The following is a 23,916-nucleotide window of genomic DNA, read 5'->3' as shown; positions in this document are numbered from 1 at the left end:
ATCCTTACATATTTATATATATATATATATACACAACAGACACTTCTCTCTCATATATATACACACGTACACGTCAAACAAGCATACACATCTTACGAGACACAAAGTACATGTGCCCACAGTTCTCCATGATTTTAAGTTCTCTTTTTTCGTAACATTTTTTTTCGCAGCTGCTGTGTAACGTTGTGTGCGTGCGCTTCTGCGATAAGTATAGTAGACTTCATTTCACATCTTTTATGCTTGCTAACAAAGCGGTAATTTATATCGAAATTCTCGCGAGGAACGGTGCACGCGACGGATCAGCTGACATCGTTGCTCGTTTCAATGCTGCTTGCTACGCGTTGCTTCTCTCACTCGTTTTAAACAGTTTCTAAGATAGAAAATGTCCAATATGGATGAAATATATCGGATTTATTAATAAAAATAGGATTTATGACGCGCGAGAATTTTATAAAAAATATTAACTCGCGCACTGAACATGCACTCGGATATGTGCACTGCTGTCAATTATTATGTGCTTACCGCATACGTGTATATAAGGAAAATGATTTCTATAGTAATTAATTTCTATTACTAATTTATGCGCGATGGTTCGTTTGATAGATATTTTAACGTAATCCCGAGTCACTATCGAAAATTAATTACATGATTTTATATCAGGAAGAGTAATACTGCAGCAAGTTGAAAATTGGTTTTAAAACGTTGTAATTTACAAGTCAAGGTGGCGATGGAGATTTCACCAATGTTGAAAGTGAAAATCGTTAATTACTTTTACATACATCAAATAATAAAATAATTAATGAAATCCCGGAATGTCTTCCTATGATATAAAGGAGACGTCTGTAATCTTGTCCTATGCCAAAGTGTAAATTAAACAAAAATTATTTCTCTGGACCCTTCGTAGAGGTCCAAATCCAAAATTTCATTTATTTTAAACGTTTCGTTCTCGTTTCTGCCGCAATCTTACGGAGTGTCGCATTTTCCCTGACGTAATTTTCCTCGGGTGAAAATTTACGAGCGTTACTTAAAATTGACTCTCGCAGCGCGCGCGCCACTTGCCGACCGTCCGTCGTTAATTAGGACTATTCGTCGCACCTGTTTCTCACTCTTTTAGCCGCGGTGTCAACTATACGCTATCTGTCTCGCAACAATTCGCGATATGACATACACATGTACACACATACATACATTCTCATTCTCTGTAGCTGTCTACGTATACGCTATTGTGTCTTTTGTCTTTGCACGCAGTTGTGTGTCGACTGCAAATATGTATGCAGAATGTACGCGCGTGTGTGTATATGTGCGTGTGCGCGCGTGCGTGTCTCTCTTTCTCTCTCGTTAACTCTCCCGTTTAATGTCTGTATACGTGTGCATTTCCTAACGAGCTTTCCAGCTTGCCGAAAGCGCCCACTTTAACCCGTGGTTCACACTCGAGCGACCGAGTGCGTGCACTCGAATTAACACACTCGAACAAGGCGCGCGGAGAAAGTGAAGCAAACACGAGCAAGCGTCACTTTGCGCGCGGAAGTGACGCTCGCGCGTAATGCGCACTATTACCTTTATTATCCTGTTGCATTGAACGCAGGTACCCGCGTAATGTCTACATAGATTTATTCGATGAAAAAGAAATTATTTAATCAAACCAAAAAAAAAAAAAAGAAACTGACAGATAGCGCTTATGCTAGACGAGATGAATAGCGCTTCAGCGCGTAGATTTCAAAACTATATATAATATGCATGGTACTCTAGAATACGCTCTCAAATTTCGTACCTTGAGAAAAGTAAAAGTTTCAACGCTATAATATAATCTGAAAATTAGCGCGAATCTTTTTATCAATCTTACTTTTTTGCAACAAAATTTTTATCTGTAGCAATAATGTTTTTTTTTTTCAAAATAGTCTTCTCTTAACGAGATGAATAGCGCTTCAGCGCGTAGATTTCAAAACTATATATAATATGCATGGTACTCTAGAATACGCTCTCAAATTTCGTACCTTGAGAAAAGTAAAAGTTTCAACGCTATAATATAATCTGAAAATTAGCGCGAATCTTTTTATCAATCTTACTTTTTTGCAACAAAATTTTTATCTGTAGCAATAATGTTTTTTTTTTTTCAAAATAGTCTTCTCTTATAATTATCTCAAGGAGAATATCAGCAGATTCGATGTCTTACTCGATTTTCTACTTTTCTCGAGACGCAGCGAGAATATACACAAGGAATGTAGTAAGTGATGCATGTTGCCGAGTTTTCCTTTAACACGTACGCATATTAACCCGATTGATAATACACCGAAGAATGCTCGTGGAGGCATTTATCGTATTACCCTGTATCCTCCCCCCATCGCCATCCATACCCCGTGTGTCCTTCGACCTTATTGGGCGGGGCGAGGGTGCACCGAGTAACGGCGCGTGCTACGCCTCTCTTTGACAGATTTGAACACGGTATTTCAGCTCCATTAGAGTAGAGTAGAGCGATCTAATTTCTCCCTTTTCTGGGCGTTGGTAAGCACAAGTCTCTCTCTTGCTGACGCTAAAATTAGTCCGGTAACACGAGTCGGCTGGTCTCACGGACTCTCCGTCCATTCCCGGCGAAAAATACTCGCGTTCTCGTAGTAACGATAATCCTTACGAGTTCTACAGATACATTTCGTGTGTGTATGTGTGTAATGGTCGGTAAGTAGATTGTTTTATCACTTTCTTAAGCATAAATCGCTTTCGTTAGAGATACTCTTTTCATTAGAACGGAAAAGAGTGCATAGAGAAAATCGATAGAGACGCGATAGAGAACCGATTGTCCGCACGAATGTCAAATCTCGAAGCTGAATGTCAAGACCTGTCATCTGGAGTCAGCGTACCAACGGCCAGAAAAAAAGAAAGGAAAAACTATACCGACAAAGAAAAAAGAATGTGTGTCAAGTTGGCTCTTTTTAACGCCTCCCCCGAAACAGACCCGAAGTCCACAAACGGAACGCTCTTTCGCATCACTCGGTCCAATTGCTAGCTACACGTTATTCTATACTTTCTCTCTCATTTCTTTCTATTATCTTTCTCTTCTCTCTCTTTCTTTTTTTCTTCCCTTCTACATTTTATCCGTCCTATCTTTTGTTCAATTTTTCTCCTGTCTTCGCGTGTTTTTTTTTGCCTCTCTGTAAACATCCGTCTTGTATAAAAAATATGACAGTTCCGCCTGTACATTTCGCCAGGTTCGGCACGAGCTCTGTGGCTGCCAAATACATTAAAAGCCTAGCCTATAGTAGTCTATATGCGGCCAGGTGTCAACCGTGAATACACGTTATTAAGATTCCAATATTTTTATCTTGATAAATTTCCTGCTCACTTTATATATATTTATAAGCTGTAAAAAATCAATTTTTGTAATCTATTCAATTTAAGCATTTTGTTTTTTTACGTGCAAGGTATACATATAATTTGTCCAGTTGTCAGCAAAAAAAAATTTGATCTATTTAAATTGTTTTTAAAGTAAACTGTTGAATGAAATTAATAGTAACTCATATATGCGACGAATATAAGAATACGCGACGATGTAAAGATTCTTATTTAGTAAATTAACGCGTCGCGACAGTAAAATTAAAAATCTGCGACAAGAAAAAGGCATCTTTTTTTTTTGCGAGAAAACCGCGGCTTTTAAAGACGCCGTAAAATTACGGTGTACTGGCGTTGGCTTTGAAGCTGTTTGCTTTACTAGCCAGTCCTATTAATTGACTTCTCGCGTACTTTACATGTTCTGCAACGTGTATTCATGGCCAATGCTCGTCCATGCCAAAGTAGAAAGATCCTATTCCGTAACGCGCACCAATGTTCTGTATCTGCTATTCACAAAAATCTCTACTTCCTTTTTATATAATATCAGTTAATCTACCATCTATCCTATTCAAATAAATCCGGAATTTCTTTCTCTCATTCGACTCTCTTTGAAGTTTTTTTATCAGTTACATCGTACGTATTATAAGAAAATAATTAATAAGAAAATGTTTTTGCAGTACTGACAGCAAATCTATATTCTATGTTTTGTCGCTTTTGAATTATTCTAATTTAAATAGCAGAATACACCAATTATCGCGTACATAATTTTACTAAATAAAGTAATATTCGACGTAGACTTTTTCTACATATTTATTTACATTTTGAGAAATCTAAACAAAAGCCTATCTTTTAATATTTTTGAAATATTTTATAAGATGTAAACTTTTTCCAAATGTCATACGAAAAATTTAACCTAACGTAATCCGACAGAGATCAATGCGAATCAACGACAGATTTGCATTAAATGCCAAAACGTCATGATGTCATCGGTTTTTTATTACTAAGAAATCCGATCACTCATTCTTACTTTTTTTCTCTGTGTATATATCCATCTGTCTTATCCATCTTTAGCTCCCAGCAACTATCAAGCAGTGTAAATGTGCGATCGTAATCGAAGGAGAGCCAGCGACCGTTTGAACAATCGCCTCACCCATTATCCCTGCCACCCTTGGCGACCTCCGATCGACCTTCCCTCTCTAACATTTGCGCCCCCCGGCCCTGCCAAGCCAGCCAAGCCAGCCAGCCCCCTTTAGCCTCTAGCCCCCCTAAGACCCCCTTTCGCCCACATAGATAGAGTGCCATGCCATGCGTGTTCGCTCTTGCTGTAGGTATGTCGCGAGTTTCAACGCGGGGCGTGCAAACGCGGCGAGACGGAGTGCCGGTTTGCGCACCCCCTCGAGACGGTGCAGGCGAACGAGGACGGCTCTGTGACGGTCTGCATGGACGCTGTCAAGGGCCGATGCAATCGGGACCCCTGCCGCTATTTCCACCCCCCTCTGCACCTTCAAGCCCACATTAAGGCCGCACAATCTCGGGCTAGCATTGCGGTAATGCATTCTCTCTCTCTCTCTCTTTCTCTCTCTGTCTCTCTTTCTCTATTTCTTTATTACTTCCATTTCTCACATTTTCTTCCTTCTTCTCTGTAACATTAACTCTCACAATTATGTTCTTTTTTTTTCATTGCTCTCGATTCTAGTTCATTCCTCCTGTTTTTTTGTTTGCGCTTTTGTTTTATCTCGTTTCTCCCAGATACTTTCCTTAATTTGATTCGATGACTAGTTTGAATACCTCATCGACTATTTCCTTCTTCACGAAACAAAGTCCATTATTTTCCTATAAAATCTTCTCTGAGTTCTCAAGTAACACAGAGGGTTACCACCTTGTTTTTTCTTCATCATGCATCCAAACTGTCTGTTCTATCTTTATTTATCCATTCTGATTGTCGGTGAGTTGCGACAAAACTCTATTTTATATTAATGAAATGGAATGTAACCTTAAACATGACATACGAAAGAAAATGTCAATTTGACGTAATTCAGGAAAATATTTTGTAACATTACACGGTTTTTGTCGTGAAAACACCGACGCTTTTTATCATATTTTGTGTCAACGATTGTCCCATTAAATAAAATCTCAGATGAATATAAATGACATGATGAAAGCAGAATTTACATTTTTTTTTTTTATAGAATTTATTTTACGAAAATGTCAGCGAGATAATGTTGTCTGGATGTATACATTATGTTAGTATATCATGTGGGAAAAAATGAAGATATGTATAATAGTATAAAAAAATTGTTCTCTATCTATTCTACTTTATTACACAGAATGCAACCGTTTTATTCAACGGCGAATGAATAAAAATTCTTAATGTTAATGGGTCAAACGACGATACTAATAATCTCTTTTCCTTTCTACTTTCTTCTTTTTCTGCCTTTCTGCCTTTTTCCAGCCTCGACCTCGCAGATCGTTCCATGTGGCGTGTGCTTCATGCAAATGTGTCGTCTTTTTTTCATTTTTTTTTTTTTTTTAATTATCTCTCCGCTGAAAATTGGTCGATGTCAGAAAGGGTAAAATAGTGCCCGATGCTCTATCCTTTTTACTGTTGGGCTGTGATAATAAAGTACAGTGGTGTTGATGTCGCTTGTCGTGAAGAGGAAATGACGGGGATGTGTTTCGCGATATCAAGTTTCACTGTTGTTGCAATGCATTTACCACATTAAAAAGAATTATTTATTAAATCTCTGCTGTAAAAGTGTGGATATTTTGTGACAGAAAGTGATGTAATGTGAATTATCATTTTTTTTTCTTCTTTAAAAGGACAAATATTAATTATATGTCCATCAAGCATCATGTTCAAAAAGATATTTTTTTTTATTATCAAAGATGGATTTAATTAATTTTAATGGATCCATTAGATATATTTTGTAGTGCACATTTCTATTACGTTATCTGCAATTAACTAAGCAACTTTGTGTGAGTCACAAAGATTTTTCACTTTAGAATATATACACATATTGAAAGTATGTTATATACATATATATATATAGACTTGTCTTGGAGTAATATAAATGTGAAAAACAAAGAAAGAGAAGAATACATCACGCTTTCGCCTAACACATAAGCTTGGAACAAAATTGCTTCACTTTTTTTTTCTTTTTTCTTTTTTATTCGAACATAATTCCTCTGAATCAATTGCTTGGCTCCATCTTGTATTCTAAGATCGTTGATCTCTCGCTTTCTCTCTTTCTATTTCTCGTACATTGCCCGCGAGATTATCATTACGATCATATCGTCGTCCCACTGTACTTTTCTCTATCAAAAAACCCGCCTGAGCGTACGAAAATTTAAAAAATTCTGAAATCGAAGAATTGGAGAATATCGACGCACGATAAATCTCGTAAAGGTCTTTTGTACAGGCCGAGGATGTCTCACCCGCGGAGAACAAAAGGACTCGAAGTGCACGCATGTTTCCCTCGACCACACATGATCCCTACTTTCTCCCACATCTTAATTCCGGATCTCATTTTCTCTCCTCACTTCGCTCCTCATGAATCCATATTTTCTTTATTCTTGTTTATCTATCACAATCTATTTCTATCATTCCTCTTGTTCAGTTTCTTGGGTTTATGTCGAAAGGAGCTTTTCTTTGCTGCGCTGCTTTTCGCCAATCTACGGGCGAGTGTATACGTTGTCAAGCCTCTCTCTTAATCGCGTTAGTCCCTTTACGTGCTTCACACGCAGCTGGACACGTATCGAGTTCCATATTACGCCGAAATACATGCGCGATCTATGTCACGAATATTTATACATACGATTGTTATCGCGCGTGACAGACAGAGATGAACGATGAAACAATAACATTGGCCAATTGTTGCGCAGTGCTCGAAGTGCATGATAGTTATGCTAGGAGTACGATGAATCATCATATCATAATGACATATTTATTACCTGTTTTAATTTACTCCAAACTAAAAATTATCACAGCGTTAAGTTAATATATGATGTCACGTGAAACAATATTTTTCGATACTATAATCGATAAGAATAATGATACATGCCTTCTTCACAGTATTTATTCCTTTAATTTACATTTCAGCTAATTTTTTCATAGGAATGTAAGAAAACGGAATGCAAAAAGCATCGTCTCCCGTATAACTACCATAGAGACATTTATTTTAACTTTACCCTTTTCTTTCCTATTCTTGAACTCTGTCTCCCGATCTTTTTACAGTGCAATCACTATTTTCGATTTTACAATTTAATTTTCTCCCGACGATATGTTGTATAGTTCTCGTCCCATGTTTGTCGCTTTTGTGTTCGTCCATATTTTAAATCTCCTGTATGATGTTCAGCCGTTTCTGTAGTGTGTAGTGAGTAGTACACGAGGCAAAATTCTTGTTAACATCACCAAAACACCACTGTTCTATTTCTCTCTTTCTAGCAGCCTATCGCAGCTACCCAGGTGCAAAGAACTAGTTGCAATACACCAATCACCTGTTCGGTACCTCTTAGGTCATAATGAATACAAATACTTTCGCAGCCATGTGCACGATCCATTTCCCGTCCAAATTTTCAAGAGTAACACTAAGAATTTATATCGTATTACTCTGTTCGCATTACTCTATTAGACAGATATTTTGCCTGCCGAATAAAGCATAATTAATTCTAAAATTAATCGCATTTTAAATTATATATAATTTAATAATCACACATGCAGTAATTGTATTTTATTATACATAATTTGTAGAAGATCTTTTTATATGAATTATGTTAAATTATATAATTTATAAATAGCTTGCCAAACCGCGTTATTTTCAATCGAGTTGAAATACAAGGGAAATGGAACGGTCACATTCTTGTAAATAAGACGTAGTTGAGAAAAGAAATCTTTTACGAATGACACGTACACCACCCTGCTGACAAGCTGTGCTGCACGAAACCCGGCTATCAACCCCGCTGCTGTTTTGCTGCCCCACACAAAAACGCTACACTAAGAGTCCCCGAAAGATACATAGAAGACAGCGAAAAAAAAAATATAAGAAAAAGAAACAGTAGAAGAAACGAATAGATACGACGGGTTTGTTGGGAGGTGTGTGGGCCAGGCGATGAAATGTCGTTGTCCAACTTCCGTTGTCAAATCTGTCTCTTAGTCTTTCGTACTTGATGCGCGTTTGTTGACAATGTTAGCGGCACACTCGCTCGCTCGCGAATCGTTTATTAAGCAGGACGGTTCTTAAATTAGAAACCGTTCCGCCGTTGTCCTCCGACCGCTCTCTTGGCCTGATTCCACTGATTGCTCTGAAGAAGATACCTAGCGGGTTGATCGCGAACGCGATTGTTCTCTCTTTGCTATTTATTATTATTTTTTTTTTTAATTAAACACGAGGAATGATTAATCATGGTCATAAAAATTGGCGCTCGGGGGTCAACAGTTTGACTAATGAGCTCGTTTCGGTCGAATAATCGAGATTATCTTTACAAACGTGTTTGACATAAAATACGACTGGACGGCGGCCGTTTCGAAATCGTAGCGTTATTCGTAAACAGCGCGGGGGTGGACGCACCCCGTTTTCCGATGCGGACTCGATCGCCGTGTTTCGATACGTGAACCTTGTCTCCGGGACACGAGCGTATTTGTTATCCAGGGGAATAAAGAGTAAAAGCTATAGAGAAAAGAAAAAGCAAAAGTAAAAGAGAGAGAAAGAGCGAGAAAGACTTTCAGCGACGTCGCGCGGAAGACCTGCAGCCACACCCGGACACAATGGAGGAAAAGTCTCACATGGATGATTGCGGCAGACCAGCTTGTTGGCAGGGAAGTCTCATTCTCTAAAAGTGGTTTTCAATTTCCCAAGGGTGCATACACCGCGTATACCGACGGAATCGCCTTTTCGTCCGAATTTGCCTCGGGGGTTACGGACCGACATCGGCATCTCTTAGAGAACGAAACGCGCTCACGGAATACGGGTGAATTCTTTGTTTTGCCAATTCTCTTCATTTTTTTTCTTCTCGTTCCCTGTTTCGGATGACCCGTCGATGGTTTGATGCCGCGAGAAAACTTAAACCGTGTTTATTCTTAACTTTCAAATACCCTTCAATAAAATTTTTACACAAGACATTCACTTCAAAATGTATAAAAAATTAACAAGTTTGTATTTAAAAAGAATAGCAAGACTTTAGCAACACAATAATATTTCAATAATAAACTGCATTTTGGCAACAAATGCGTTCGTACAATAAATAAATTTTCCGCTGTCTTGATTGATTTGAATATTACATGTTTGTTTCTTCTTTAAATAGCTTCAAAGTTCTTTCGATTTTGACCATTTCGATATTATGATAAGCTCTGTAATATGTCTTATCATTACATGCTCGATGTACATTGTATACATATCAACGACATCTCGCCAACGAGGGTCATGTCGAAATTTATCGTCGCGACGTAATGCACTCTTCGGAATTGGTATGCCATACCTGAATGTTTGTCAAGTGTACGACACAAAGTTTATATCCCGAGCACGTAAAAGTGCAGATCTATCACTGTGAAACCGCATATGACACGCGCGAGCCATTCACAGGCTCGTGCATCCTCGATTTGTATAGAACAAAATCATCGTCGAACATGTAAATATATATATATATATATATATACATATACGCGCATGCACATACCGACACACATACTTACACGCTCCACGTATACAAACATATATTACAAACACAATCACGAAATCGTTATCCCATTTCCTCAAAGAAGATGCCGACGACAACAGCGAGTTCGAGATTTGAACAAGAGAACATCATACACTTGGATATTCACGAGAAATGATGTAAATTAACTTACAAACTAAATCAATGTCTTTTTCGTAAATTTTTCAGGTATTGTAAAGATAGAAAGACGAGAAGTACGGGTTCTAAGAGAGACGGCCCTCTTTTTTTTTGCTTCACTTACGGTCTCTTGCACGCATTTCTCTGTAACTCTCTTCTACAATTTCCTCACTATATATATAACTTTCTATCACTCACTCTCTTTCTCTTTCTCTCTCTCTCTATCTCTCTCTGTCCTCTATCTCTATAATTTTTCTTACGAAAGTATATGTGGAGCTCGCGTATGCAGAACTAACTGATCATTGTGTGCGGTAGCGGAAGTTGTCATAACGGATGTATATTGGACGTATTTGATCAGGTTGTCCACTATGGACCCCTTTTTTTCCCTCGGCATCCTCTGCGACAGGATCTGTTTTAGACTGAAGCATTGGACGTAACGAGGTGTGTGTGGGAGGGGGGGGGGGAGAAGGAGAGGCAGGAGGGATAGGTTTTGTTTTAGTATTTTAGAGATGCCTCCGCGTGGGAACGGATGGGACTGGATCCCTATACCAGCGTATATAATCTGCTCTACAGATTTTAAAGAGCGGTGGCCAGACGCTGACGCAAAGCGAGAGAGAAAAGTGGAGCGGGAAGCCAAAGAGTCAAATTACATATATATGTGTGTGTATTTATATATATAACTTGTACACATGACTATGTCCACACGGCAAATATTAGATTGTGAAGGACAAACGCAAAACTAATGAACTTCGAGAGAATACCTCGATTATTGCAGATGTTGCCGCAGTCAGAAACGCCAGCCGAGAGCCCGATGTCGATGGACCCGATGAAGTGGGACCGGTTTTCTTTTGTACTTCGCGTCCCTCTCTATCTACGCGCCCCTTTTCCACGTCCAATTCTGATTTTCCAATATTTGTTAAGAGATTTCCGCTTTTCTTTTTTTTTTTTTTTTTTTTTTTTTTAATCACTATGGATAGCGTACTTTGCCACGTAGATGCGTTACTTCTCTATCTCTATCTCTCTCTCTTCTCCTTCTCTCGCCTTAATGTCGATAAAAATTAACGAATTAGTGCCAATTAGCTCGCAGATTGACGCTGACGCCAGCTACGTCCGTTGGTCCTACCTAACGTGCTATGATTATTATTATTGATTATTGTTATAATTATAATTATTATTATCATCATCATCGTTATTATAATTATTATTATTGCCATTACTATTAATCGGTGATGTCTTTATATATTTGTGTGGTTGAATGCCGATAAACGCGGTATCGGAAGTAAGTGAAAGCGCGACAAATCGCGTTATTTGCTTACAGTACGCGTGTGCCGGTTGTTCATTTGCTGGGTAATTCGAAGTCCATTGAGTTCTGAGTGCGAAGCGAGAAACACGTAAAGCGCGAATATGAAAAAGCGATGTTACACGAATATTACAGAGAGAATATCTTTCTGTACTTTTTCGAACTATATAAAACGACCGACTCGGCTCATAACCGTTACTCACAGCCCGCGTTTATCGGACGAAAAAGATTGTGCGATCGCGCGTCTGACCAGAATCGTTCTTGTTCTACTCGCAAGAATTCCCGCGTGTGTTTGAAGAACGTGTTATACAAATCTATATCGCAGATCTATTTCTATCTCTTGAGTCTATCTGCTAAATTTCTGCGTAATTTGCTTAGCTTTGCATTAAACACAGCGCGTAAAAGAGAGACGAGTAAAAGTTCCAAAGTATATATGTAACTAGGATAGAACGATCGAATGACGTGATAAATGAAATAGGCAGTTACGTCACTCGGGATTCACGTGCGAGTAACTCGAGCGGTACATTTTAAACCCTCGGTGTGGGTATTACGCACGCAATTGGCATGCGTATCGTCTTACGCGCGATCGCGCAAAAATATCGTAAGTCGTAAATTTTCCACGCGTATATATGTGCGCGTGTATATGTGTGTGTGTGTGTGCACACGACACGGTACGGTCTGATGTAAATGCGATACGGATAATTCGCGCGAACGTGAGTGTATCTACGCACACGTATACACGAGCACCTACAAGAGTATGTGTGTTCTTTTTTTATTTTTACATAAAACAAAAAATATATATTATATATATCGCGACTGTCGTTTCTTGTCTTAGCCTCAACTGGTCTGTTTTTCTTTTTTTGATTTTTATCTTGCCCTCTTCCGCGCCTGACGATGCTTCTACATGCTTGCTGACAATACCTTCGTGCGCTTCGCTACCTGCCAATTAACGCCTGCGAAATATTGCCGACCGAAACTCGGAAAAAAACACTTATATATCAACGTAAATAATAAAATCAACATAAATATCACACGCACGATCGACCGATACCACCGCATGCATATGCCAAAATACGAAAAAAATATATATATATGCCACCATCACTACCATACCGCAACGATACAACAAAATATGTATGAATGTGCTAACACACGAACCAAAAAAAAAAAAAAAAATGAAAATGTCTCGACTGGGGACGTCTCGGGAACGACCGGAACGGAAACGGATGTGGTCGACGCACGGCGATGCACGGAAAACTCTATGTATGACTGTAAAAACGAAATCTGTACGCATAAAAATGTCACGGAAAAAAAAACCGTGGAATCGGAAAAACCGAATGAACGTGTGTGAAAATAACAAAAAAACAAAAAAAAACGGAAAATACAAAAAAAAATGCAGACGGCGACGATGCCGACGAGTGTGGCGGGAATGGGTGCGTTGGCTGGCGGAATGTCAGGAGTGCCGGCAACTGCGATGCCCGGAGGACTGCAGAGCGCCAGTATGGCGAGCATCGAGCTCGGCAAGAAGCGGATGCGCGACACCAATGATGATCTGCTAATGGTACCACGGCTTATGCATGGAATACCCTTTCCATTTTTTTTTTTTTTTTTTTTTTTTTGTAGCTGGACTCCGGTAAAGTGGCCTCGGTATCGCGGGCGAGTCGAAGATTGAACCTTTCGCGAAACGGACATGTATTTTTTTTTGTTTTCAAAATTTTTTTACGCTACAAAAAATGTATTACTCTGACAAACGGGGGTTAATCGATACACATACGAGAAAAAATTGTATTAACAATACTTTGTATATGCATGGGCGCGATACAGATATCACGGTATCAGATATTAGCTAAATTCATCTCTTTATCGAGTCGATTTAATCGTTGAGGTGTTGGCGAATTTTCAGCGTCATTAAGCAAAGTGCAAGAAACTAGTTGCTGACAGTCATATATAATCTGATGCTAATCTCACAGATTTCCGAGCTGATGTTTGCCTCCACTTGCTCGATCGGAGAAACTTTCCAAATGGAGCGTGTGTGTGTACGTCTCCCGCGATAAATGTATAATCGACTCTCTACTCTCTCCCTTTGCTGATCTCTTATGAATAACATCGCGCGATTTTGCGGCGCGCTGTAAAGTTTGACGAAACGATTCAGGCCACTTTCTGGAGATTCCACGTATAATTGTATTCTTAAGTTATGAGTACATAGTTATTGCGATTGTGAATACACTGCCGAGCGCGCTTAGAGCTCTAGCCTTCTATCTTTCATTTTTATTTCTAACAAGAGTCCCGCTGTCTATTAGCCAAAAAAAAAAAAGACGGTGAAATATGCAAAACGATCGCGTGTAATTCTTAACGATATGGGAATACATTTGTTAATCCTTTCAGTACCATCGCGACGTCATATCACGATTGAAGCATATACCGGCAATGTCACATATACAGTATCATAACTGAACTGAAATCTCTATGACCCCGACAATGCCACGTATGGTGTCATTATTGAAATCTCCCTAATGCCAATACTACCATGTGGGATACATCGCTGTAAACCTTTACGATACCAATGACGTCACGTACGACATTATAATCGAAACTCTCACGATGCTAACGATGTTGAAAAGAAAATTCGCAGGAAAAGACTCCTATGATTTTAAACACGTACGGCTTTTCACGATTGGATTCTCTTTTACAATTCGAATGATTTTTTTAGAACTTGGAATTGGTACTGAAAGGGTTGCAACTCTCGAAATGTATTAGAATATCCGGTTTGTGATGCTCTTATCGCAACGTTTATTGCATCGTTCTCGGGTCGTATACACGATACGTATCGGCTTTTACTGAAAGACGACCGTATAAGAAAAATTCTAGAGACTCTATCTTTTTTTTCTCTCTCTCTCTCTTGGTTTCGCTTCCCACTGTCGTTCGTTGCAATGTTGTTCGTATCAGAGCTTACGCCTCGTAATGTATTTATAGATCGCTTACTACTTTTTTTTTTCTTCGATCGTTAGCCACGCGTTTACATTGCCGCCCGTGGAAGAGATCTTTACGAAACGATACGCCACGTGCATCAAAGTCGTGTCCATGTTGGAGGTATGTGTATATGAAGCGCGTGGCTAACGAATATCGTATGTATGATTTAACATATATTTATCCCTTGGCGATTTCTCGGCCGACGAAATCAATGGATACACGATCGGACGAAGGTAATTCACCTTCGTCAAGATCGTCATCCGCTCGTCGGTCGCGCTTACGTCTCGAAACACGCACGCACTAGCTAAGCATTTGCAAGAAGAACTCGAATGCGGATAAAACGCTTAAAAAAGTATGCCTATTTTCAACTTTTTACTGTTTGACACAAAGATTACATGGCCATGAAATGCGATATCTCTTTGTTTCTACACAAGTGAGCGCGTGAATAGTGTCTAAAGTATATTTATATACTTTAAATAACGAATCATCTGTTTCAATAAAATTTTCAAATTTTCATTCTTCACAATTTTTTTAAAATTTATATTCAAGAAAGTTTATTTGAAACTTGATCGCCATTTACGTTGACAATTGCAGGTGTAACAAATAATATGATGTTGAATTTTTCTCGTGAAAAAAATTTTACCAAATATGTCAAACAATTTTAAAACGATTAAAAGAAAGCTGAACACATTTCTCACGTTAAAGAATTTAATGAAACGGAATCAGTGATTCTGAAGGCACGCAAAAATCGATGCGAAAGTGCGCGCGTGTTTCGATGCGAGCTCGGTGAGAAAACCATCGACTCTCTAATCTCCGTATGTCAGGACCTCCTCGCGAAACAAAATGAAACGGAAAAGAGAGAGTGAAGAAGGGCGAGGACTCGTGAGACCCTCGCACTTTTTCGGTACGCCACTGTGAATCCGGCATACTGTTGGTGCTGCTGGTCTACGGAGCGTTAGAAATTCTGTGTAAATTCTGAGCTTGCGCCGATGATGCATGTTGTGCTTAAGCGACTACCGAGGTGATGGTGGAATGTAACGTCATCCCCTCGACGCTCTGAACGATGACCGAAGTTTCGGCATCAGTATCTTGTCGAGCGGAGAACCTCGTTGCCGCGACGTCGCGCGTTTCGAAAAAAAAAAAAGAAAAAAAAAGAAAAAATCGAGATCCGCCGTTCGCGAGACGGCCTGTCTTCGTTAGACTCGCGTCGAGTCCGCTAAAGAGCACTGTAGATCGCTTATACATACACTCGCTACTTTTTTTAATACTGCTCCCTTTCTTTTACCTCTATATATCTTTATATATACATATATACATATATATCTCGCTCTTTCTCTCTGTCTCTCCGTCGCTCATACTGCCAATCAGGATCTGAAGCGCGATCGACAGATTCGTTCGGGCTTGAGACGTGATTTTATCCATGTGCAACTTTCTAACTTCGAGCGTCAGGACGAGAATGGATTTTCGTTGTACAAATAGGGGTTTTCTTTCGGAAAGCGCGCATAACTTTTCGGTATTTTCGGTACGGAGTTTTCAATACGCGAAGAAAGAAGGAAAAAGTGCCTGCAGAGGATTCATATAAATTCATAAGAACGCAAAATCTTTGTAGAAATGTATCGATATTTCAGAACAAAAATTTTGAAACGTGATAATATCGAAGCAACCGAATGAGAATGGATTTTCTCTGAACACAGAATATGATTTGGGGATTAGGGATGTTTTCTTTGGTGAATTTTTCAAGTCGATGTTTTTTCAATACAACGGTGCAAATGAACAAGAAAATCTTTTTCCAACAAGCTTTAAATGAACTATATTCTAATAAAGATCCAATTTGTGAGTCTTAATTGGAAATAAGTCTATGTTCAATTTTTATAAATTTTTATATAACATATTTTAAAATTTTATCCAAAGAGCGCAACCAGGTCCAAATTATCATAAGAAATAACGTATCATTAATTTATATATATTATAAATACATGTTGCATAATTTTTTTTCTAAAGTGCACTAACTTTTTCTTCGCGATAATTTTAATACGTGGCTAAAAAAAAGCTCAATCAAAAGAAATTTGACGAAAAAAAAACAACTTCTTTTTCTGTATTTATATATATTATATACAATCTTCGAAAATCCTAATAGATGATTCGGTATATAAATCATGAAGAGTTAAAAAAAATACACACGTTGCCTCTCGCGTCGGATAGCCGGTTGCACATTTTCAATTAACCAAAACGCAATGAGACGCTTCTTCGCTTTCGCGCACACGCTTATACTAGCGACGTAATTTCGCAATTACGTTTAATTTCTGCGCGTATATGATCGAGCGGAGTCGTTCGTTGCACAATCGTATCCGTGGGTCGTCAATCGACTTCGAGCCACTTGGCGTGTGAAACACAATGCGTGTTTTAACACGCATATATACATATATGTATGTATCTATGCCGCTATGTGCGACAATATGTTTCACCCCGGTTACTTTTACCATCAGCTTCTGAGCTTCTGCATCTCGTTTTTACGCAGCTTCTAACTCGAACGTGTCACACCTCGATAGAGATCTTGATTTGTTGAGCTTTCTTTCCCCTCTTTGTTGCGCGCACGTGTCTTGTCGCGCAGATACTTTACCAAAGTAAAGCCCGCTCGCCACGTATATCAAGCCTCTCTATCAGCTTTCGTGAATCCGTGTTGTTGCCAATCTTTCGCATCTGATCGGTATCGCGACGCCCTTTGTTCTCCGAACCCACTTGCGCTTTTTATTAATAATTCTCTTGTCGATCTTTTGCTCTATATCTATCTTTTTCTCTCCATTTCTCTCTCTCTCTCTCTCTCTCTCTTTCTTGTGTCTTTCTCTTCATTCTCTTCGTTTTGCTCGAGGAAAAGACTCATTTGTCTCGCGTTTATCTCGCGAGAACGAACGAAAAGGTTTCAGGTCGAACGCATTAGCATCGACATTTATCAGAGCGCGCGATTCCTGCTCCTTCGCTCTCGCAATAGTTTCAATAGGAAAGCGACAGTGCAGTTTTCCGATCGGTACTTTGATCGTTTATTAATGCAGAACGACGGTCTCTCTTTAATCGAGCCGCGCACGGTTCTCGATGTTAGTACAATGGCTGGTCTTTCTGACACGCTCCCAGTAGTAGAAAGAAAAGAAAAGAAAAAAAGAAACAGAGGAAAAGTGCAAAAGAAAGAAAGAACGAACGAAACATTTTGCAGTTATCCAACAACGAAACGTCGTCGTTTGGGAAACGTCGCCGCAAGCTGCGTCATCGGCACAACTTTTACACACTACCACAATCCAACACCCTTCTTCACCGCGCCATCGTCTCCATTCTCCGTTTCTTTGAGACGCGACCCTCTCTCGTTTCCCGTCTCGAAAATCCAATTATACAGACGCAACGCGCCTCCTCCTCGAAATTAGTTGAAACCGATCCTGTCTTTGTTGCAGATGGACATGAAGTCTGTCGGGTCGTTCTACTACGAGAACTTTGTAAGTGCAGAACCTAAACCACTGAATCATAATTCATACGGCTGTGATTCGTTTCTTCACGCGTATCACACCGCTTGTACTCGCGATTAATATACGATCTCCCGTTTAGTGGAGACGTTTCTTAAGGAGATTCGAAAATTTTTTGCAGCGTCAAACGTGATACATTTTTTTTTTTTTTAATTGTTGAATTTACAAACATCGTGAAATGAAGTATTATCGATATAGCGAGATAACAGCGGTTGTTTTTCACTGCCTTTGTAAAACAACGGTGATATCGTAATTTTGCAAAGATACAAATGTAATTCCGCGTGACGCGATCGTTTTGCAAAGAGAACGAAAAAAAGCGCTGTAACAGCATATCGAGATATCGACTCATCTTACGATATTAATTCACTACGCGAATCATGATTAAGCTCGATTGTTGGAAGAAAGGACTCGGCCTTTCGATCGCTTTGAAAAACGTCAAACCCGACGTCCCCTGCACGGCTGGATCAAGAAAATTTATGAATACGCAAAAGAGAACGAACAATAATATCGTATCCCCGGCCGAAACGGAGTCGAGGCTTTCACGGAGAAGGAAGCTTCCGCTCGAGTGGCCACACCGCTCGTATCATCCACTCGTTCTAATCCTAGATATTTTTTGCAATTCTTTTTGCAGGCCTTCCCAGGGATGGTTCCGTATAAACGACCGGCGGCCGACAAGTCCGGCGTGCCGGTCTATCAGCCTACCGGCGCGACGACCTATCAGCAGTTAATGCAGCTACAGCAGCCCTTCGTGCCTGTGTCATGTGAGTACACTGGAACACCACCCCTACCCACCCAAACCTCTAACCAATCGGTCGTGCAACCCCCGAACGTGCAAAGCAACCACCACGCGATGGTGGTGCAATCCTCCTCCTCCTCCTCCCAGGGAGCCGCCGGCGCCACAGTCAATAACTGCGCCGACGCCAACAATGGCGTGCTGATGGATCCCTGCAACAATCCGCCGCCGCCGCCTCCGACCGCTGACAATAACAGTAACAATAGTAATGGCAATAACAAGCAGTCGGTTGCTACGCAGAATCATGATGTCGAAAATACGCGTAACTCTCCCGAATTGAATCATTCGAGTCCATCATCGCTGCAGCAACAGCAGCAAGTACAGCAACATCAACATCAACAGCAACAGCAGATCAATCAGCTGGCTCTGCCACCATCGATGAGTCCGTTGACCTCGATGGCCGGCCTGACTTCGATGCCCGGCATGATGAACATGGCCTCGATGGCCTCCATAGCTTCCATGGCGAACATGTCGTCTCTAACGAACATGAGCTCCGTAGGCAATTATAACACTGCTTCCAATATGGCGGGTCTAAACATGCTCAATAGTCTCGGGATGGCCTCCGGTTTACCAACCCATTTCGATCCCGCGGCTCTCGCCAAGGAGGTCGCCCAGAAAAATTACGCCAAGGCTATTAAGATGTCGCAACCCTCCCAGTCTTACGGTCTCAGCCATCTGGCCGCGCTCAATTATACCGGCGTCGCTTTGAACAAGCAGAACCACGTGAATCCCGCCGCCGCCGGGAATCCCGCGGTGGCCGCTGCCGCCGCCGCTGCTGCTGGTTTGCAGGCCACCGCGGCGACTCCCAGACCCGTCATCTCGAGTCTGGCTGGTATCCCGAGCGCTCTGACCTCACCGCTATCGGCCGGTATCCTGGCGTATTCAAGACCGCCGCCCTCGGCCACCCCGATTAATCCATATTCCCTGATCAGGCAGCAGATCCTGCCGAATCCCTACGTCCAGGCATCGATACAGGGTATGCCCGGTGCCGCGACCATGCAGACCAATCCCTACATCCAAAATCCATACGCCGTTCTACCCGGGATGGCCGGTGTACCCGGGGTATCGGCCGTCCAGCAGATACCGCAGATGGGAAATCCGGGGACACAACCGCAAGTAGCGATCCCCGTCAGTTCCGGGGTGATTATGCAGCCGTATAAGAAAATGAAGACGTCGTAAAGATCCTTGACCGCCGGCTCGGGAGGACTCGTCTCCTCTCACGAGAAAGTACTGTTCCTTTTCCTCTCTGGGCACCTCTCGTTCTCTCTCTCGCGTGAACGAGCATGATCGATTTCGCGATTAGTCATTACGGATAATGATGGCCGCTATCGCAGTAGCGCGATATATTTTAGATAATTCTAGAATTAAAAAGATCTTTATGATTAGAAATTGATGCAATGTATCGTAACAATGATTACGTTACAGTGAATAGAGTTTTGCGATATCTTTATAGGCTAATCTTAGTCAGTATCACACACAGATTGATACTGACTGCATCTCTAGATATAATCGCGGTTGCATAAACAGAAATTTTGCTTTACAAAATTAATATAAAATACATTTTTAAAAATCTATAATTCATCGAAATAATTATTTGATATTTTTGTTTGCGCGAAACCAGATGGGAATTAGTCCTAGAATGTTATAGCTTTCGCTATAAACTGCATGGCGGAGTTCAATAAACTCCCCTTTCATTTATTGTTATTTGATTTTTCTATATTTCTTTTTTTCGCTGATAGAAATAAAATTATGTCTTATTTGTAATATATTCTTTTTGTGTAATTTTACAAAATATCGATTTGCAATCTATTAGCTTTAATTTATTCAAAAAATCGCGTATTTTTTAATCTTTAACTGTATCGATAATGCAATGAGAAATATATTAAGACAAGAGTGCAGTTCTAAGATTAATCTCCATCACCGGTGCTCAAGAAGCGAGAAATCGGTCGTTGTTCACGAGAGGGACAGAATGTTTAGCTAAGCGACTGCAAAGCGGGAGGTGAAATACTGGTATATAAAAAAGAAAAAAAAACAAGTTCCGAAAATAGATTCATTTTCTAGTCAGACATTGTCGGTAAACAGTGCCTTATCGACCCGATTCCATTTGGAGCGTTTCGAGCGTACAACTGCGAAAGAGAACGGTGAACAACGCGAGGAAGTGCGAGATTTTATTCCCGACGCATTAATTACTTGCCCGAATGATTAAAGGAGACATGACTATACCGTTCCGATTTTGTTACTGTCGAAGTGAATCTGAAACGACTTGCCGATCAAGAGCGCGTTCGAAAAGGGGGACGGGAGAGTCTGCGAGATATCGAGCGTGACCGAAAGAATCACAGATAATATCAATCGCCTATTTTATTTGCCTTTTATTTTTCTTAGAATAATGGCGATATTTTTGCGCAAATATATTTGTAGAAATAGCTCAGCTTTGTCATTTTAATTAGCATTATTTTACCGTAGAGAGCATTGTTAAAAGCGTTATGTGTCGTTGCGCGTGACTGTTTTGTTCTTTTTTTTTTTTTTTAATAAGATAAATTTGTAAATAAGTCAATATATTCGCGTCGTAAGATTGGCGCTGCAATATTTTTATTTCGGAACTACTATAAATTTCTGTGTTATAGCCATTCGTCCAAATTTTAACATGTAACGTCCGCCAGAAGGAAGATGAAAATAACGCTCGGCCTATGTCACATTATGTGCGATACTTGCCTTTAAGTAGCGTAACGTTAATCAGCGGTCAGATTCTTGAAATAATTATTGTGCGAAGTTGGTTTATTTTATTATTTTATTAGTAATTTGTTTGTTTATGTAATGTAATAATAGGTTCGAAATTTTTTGTTTACTCGTTTATCGCGGAACGAGGTTAAATAATCGCGCAAATCATTGTCGCATTTTTAACGTCATAGCGTAGTACATTTAAAAAAGAGCTGTTTTCTTCGTTATCATATGATATGATGTCCGAGATATATTTTGGATTATATATGAGGCTCATACAATGCCGTGATATATTTGTTAATGTTTAGAGAGTTGTTTTAAAATTTTTATTGATTTGACCTGTATTTTTTTCCGTTTAGATTTAAGGATATATTATGCCTATATGATAACATATATTTCCTAGAAATATCTTGCACATCGACGAGTATATGTAAACCCGACCGGAAGAATTTCCGGTCGGGCCGTTATTTATCCTATATAGTATTCGTAAAATTTAGGATAGTTGTTTGCTTTAGTTAGCGTATTATCTATATCTTTAGCATAAGCGTGCTCGAACACAACGTACTTTTCTATCCTGATGGATTCAATTCGGGGGAGTCTGTTGCACAAAGTGAACTTCGTCAATTCGCGATCTACGAGCTTATGCATTTAGCCGAATGAGAGAAGTAGCAGTTGACGAGAAAAAAAGAAAGGAAAAACGGCGGATCTGCGGAACACGCAGATGCATTTACGTGGAATTCGAAGGAGAAAAAGGAGGGAATACAAAAATGGTCTAATCTTGTATGGAGGCGGTGAGACGGGAGGAGAAAAACGTCTCGTTGATCATCCCTTTCGGGAGGTGGAAGGAACGCGAACGTTCACATGCGTATCATATTACACGACCGCGCAAACAGTAACACTTAAGACACTCACACGATATTTAGATGATAGATACTGCGTATATTTTTATTAACTCGCGCGTATATAACGATAAGAGAGAGAATAGCGGAGAATTACGCAGTGCTGGCGCTAGCTCTCGCATGCGTCTTACGAGAAAACGTGAGCATTTGCTTTTCTCTCTCTCTGTCCGCATTCACGTGTCTGCCAGTGATTTGAAAGTTTGTTTAAGTCGAGATGCATAATTAATAAACATATATATACGTATGTACGTATGCATATGTACTATATAAACTTTATACAGAAACAAAATTGAAAAATATATCTATCATATATATATATGTATGGAAAGCACTCGCTGACACGTATAGCGGAGAATGAACGAAACGGCCGGTCGCGTATCGTAATTTTCGCACACCGGGGAAACCGAGCGAACGAATTGTACAACAGTAGGAATTTGTGTACACGAAAACGCGGAAGAACAGAACGAGGTGAGGTATTTCGATGAAGATATCCCGGTACGCGCAAGTGAAGTTAACTATCTCGACGAACCTTCTATTCGTTCACGATGTGTTATCTATTTTAAATCGTAACAGTCTAATTTTAATCCGATCGCGCGAAGTGGCGATTTTGCAGTCGCTAAGAAATTTATTCGGATCGTATCATACCGTGTCATTCCTTGTGCTAAGTTTGGCTCGAGGAAGCACGAAGATGATGGAGAAGAGAGATAAATTTCCTCAATCTCTTTAGTTCTTCCGCGATATTAGAAACAACTTCTTCCTCAGGGTCATAACGTCATCTATGCAAAATAAAACGCACAAAATTGTAGAACAGGGGTTATCGTACAATGATTCTAGAGTAGCGATTCTTATATATATCATAATATGCGAACTGCAAACGTAGATATTATATCATGTATAATGCACAAAGATTGAAAAGGCAATAAATTATTACAGACTTGGAATAAAAAGTATCTCTCTTTCGCCTATTTATTTGGTGTCGTTGTCTCTATATTACAATCTTTTTAATTCACGTAAATAAAAAAGATAAATACAGCAAAAAAATAATATAGCATATTTTTAATAATATTTAAGTAGTTATTTCACAAGTATCTCTTTCTTCCATAGTCTAAACCATCTATTTATAAGACTGAAGTTTATGCGATTGTTTCATTTTTAAAAAGATAATTTCAATGTGATTACAATCAGTATATTTTAAATTTAAACAATAATTATTCGATATTTGTAATCTACGAATGATTTTATGATTAACACACAAAAAAGAAACATTTATTTACTTTAAAGCTGAGGATAGATCTTCAACGAGGTTCTTTCTTTTATAAATGAGTGAAAGTTACACATTACTACTCTGGAATCAAAAAATCGGGAATTCTCAAGGATACTATAGTCTTCCATAACGAACGTCACGCGAGAAATTTCTTCGACGCATACGCCGTTTTGTAAGCACTATCGAGCAACGGAATTTATCGAAGCGCTCGTCCCGAGATGAAGAAATTGTTTCTATTTTTACGATAAACGCGCGTGCGGATCCTTTGTGATAATATGTAATGTATGACACCTATACGTACACACGTACAC

At 39.7% G+C, this 23,916-nt stretch overlaps 1 protein-coding gene across 9 annotated transcripts in view; it reads left to right on the top strand.

Annotated features, from left to right (window-relative positions):
• The window catches only part of LOC115238178 (histone acetyltransferase p300), a 410,773-nt gene extending 388,179 nt beyond the window's left edge, over nucleotides 1–22,594 (top strand). For 4 of the 9 annotated variants that reach the window (XM_029811780.1, XM_029811788.1, XM_029811798.1 and 1 more), the window contains 4 exons: nucleotides 4,653–4,871; nucleotides 12,852–13,013; nucleotides 17,863–17,904; nucleotides 18,563–22,594. In XM_029811780.1, coding sequence (XP_029667640.1) covers nucleotides 4,653–4,871; nucleotides 12,852–13,013; nucleotides 17,863–17,904; nucleotides 18,563–19,903 — 1,764 coding nt within the window. In that variant the 3' untranslated portion in view covers nucleotides 19,904–22,594. The remainder of the gene's footprint in view (nucleotides 1–4,652; nucleotides 4,872–12,851; nucleotides 13,014–17,862; nucleotides 17,905–18,562) is intronic. The other 5 variants (XM_029811818.1, XM_029811805.1, XM_029811837.1 and 2 more) reach the window with 3 other exon arrangements.
• Nucleotides 22,595–23,916: the final 1,322 nt, after the last annotated feature.

The sequence above is a fragment of the Formica exsecta genome, unplaced genomic scaffold, assembly GCF_003651465.1.
Source record: "Formica exsecta isolate Colony F162 unplaced genomic scaffold, ASM365146v1 scaffold115, whole genome shotgun sequence".
Classification (NCBI taxonomy): domain Eukaryota; kingdom Metazoa; phylum Arthropoda; class Insecta; order Hymenoptera; family Formicidae; genus Formica; species Formica exsecta.
The sequence above is the reverse complement of the archived record's forward strand: the minus strand, read 5'-3'. Positions and strand labels throughout refer to the sequence as shown.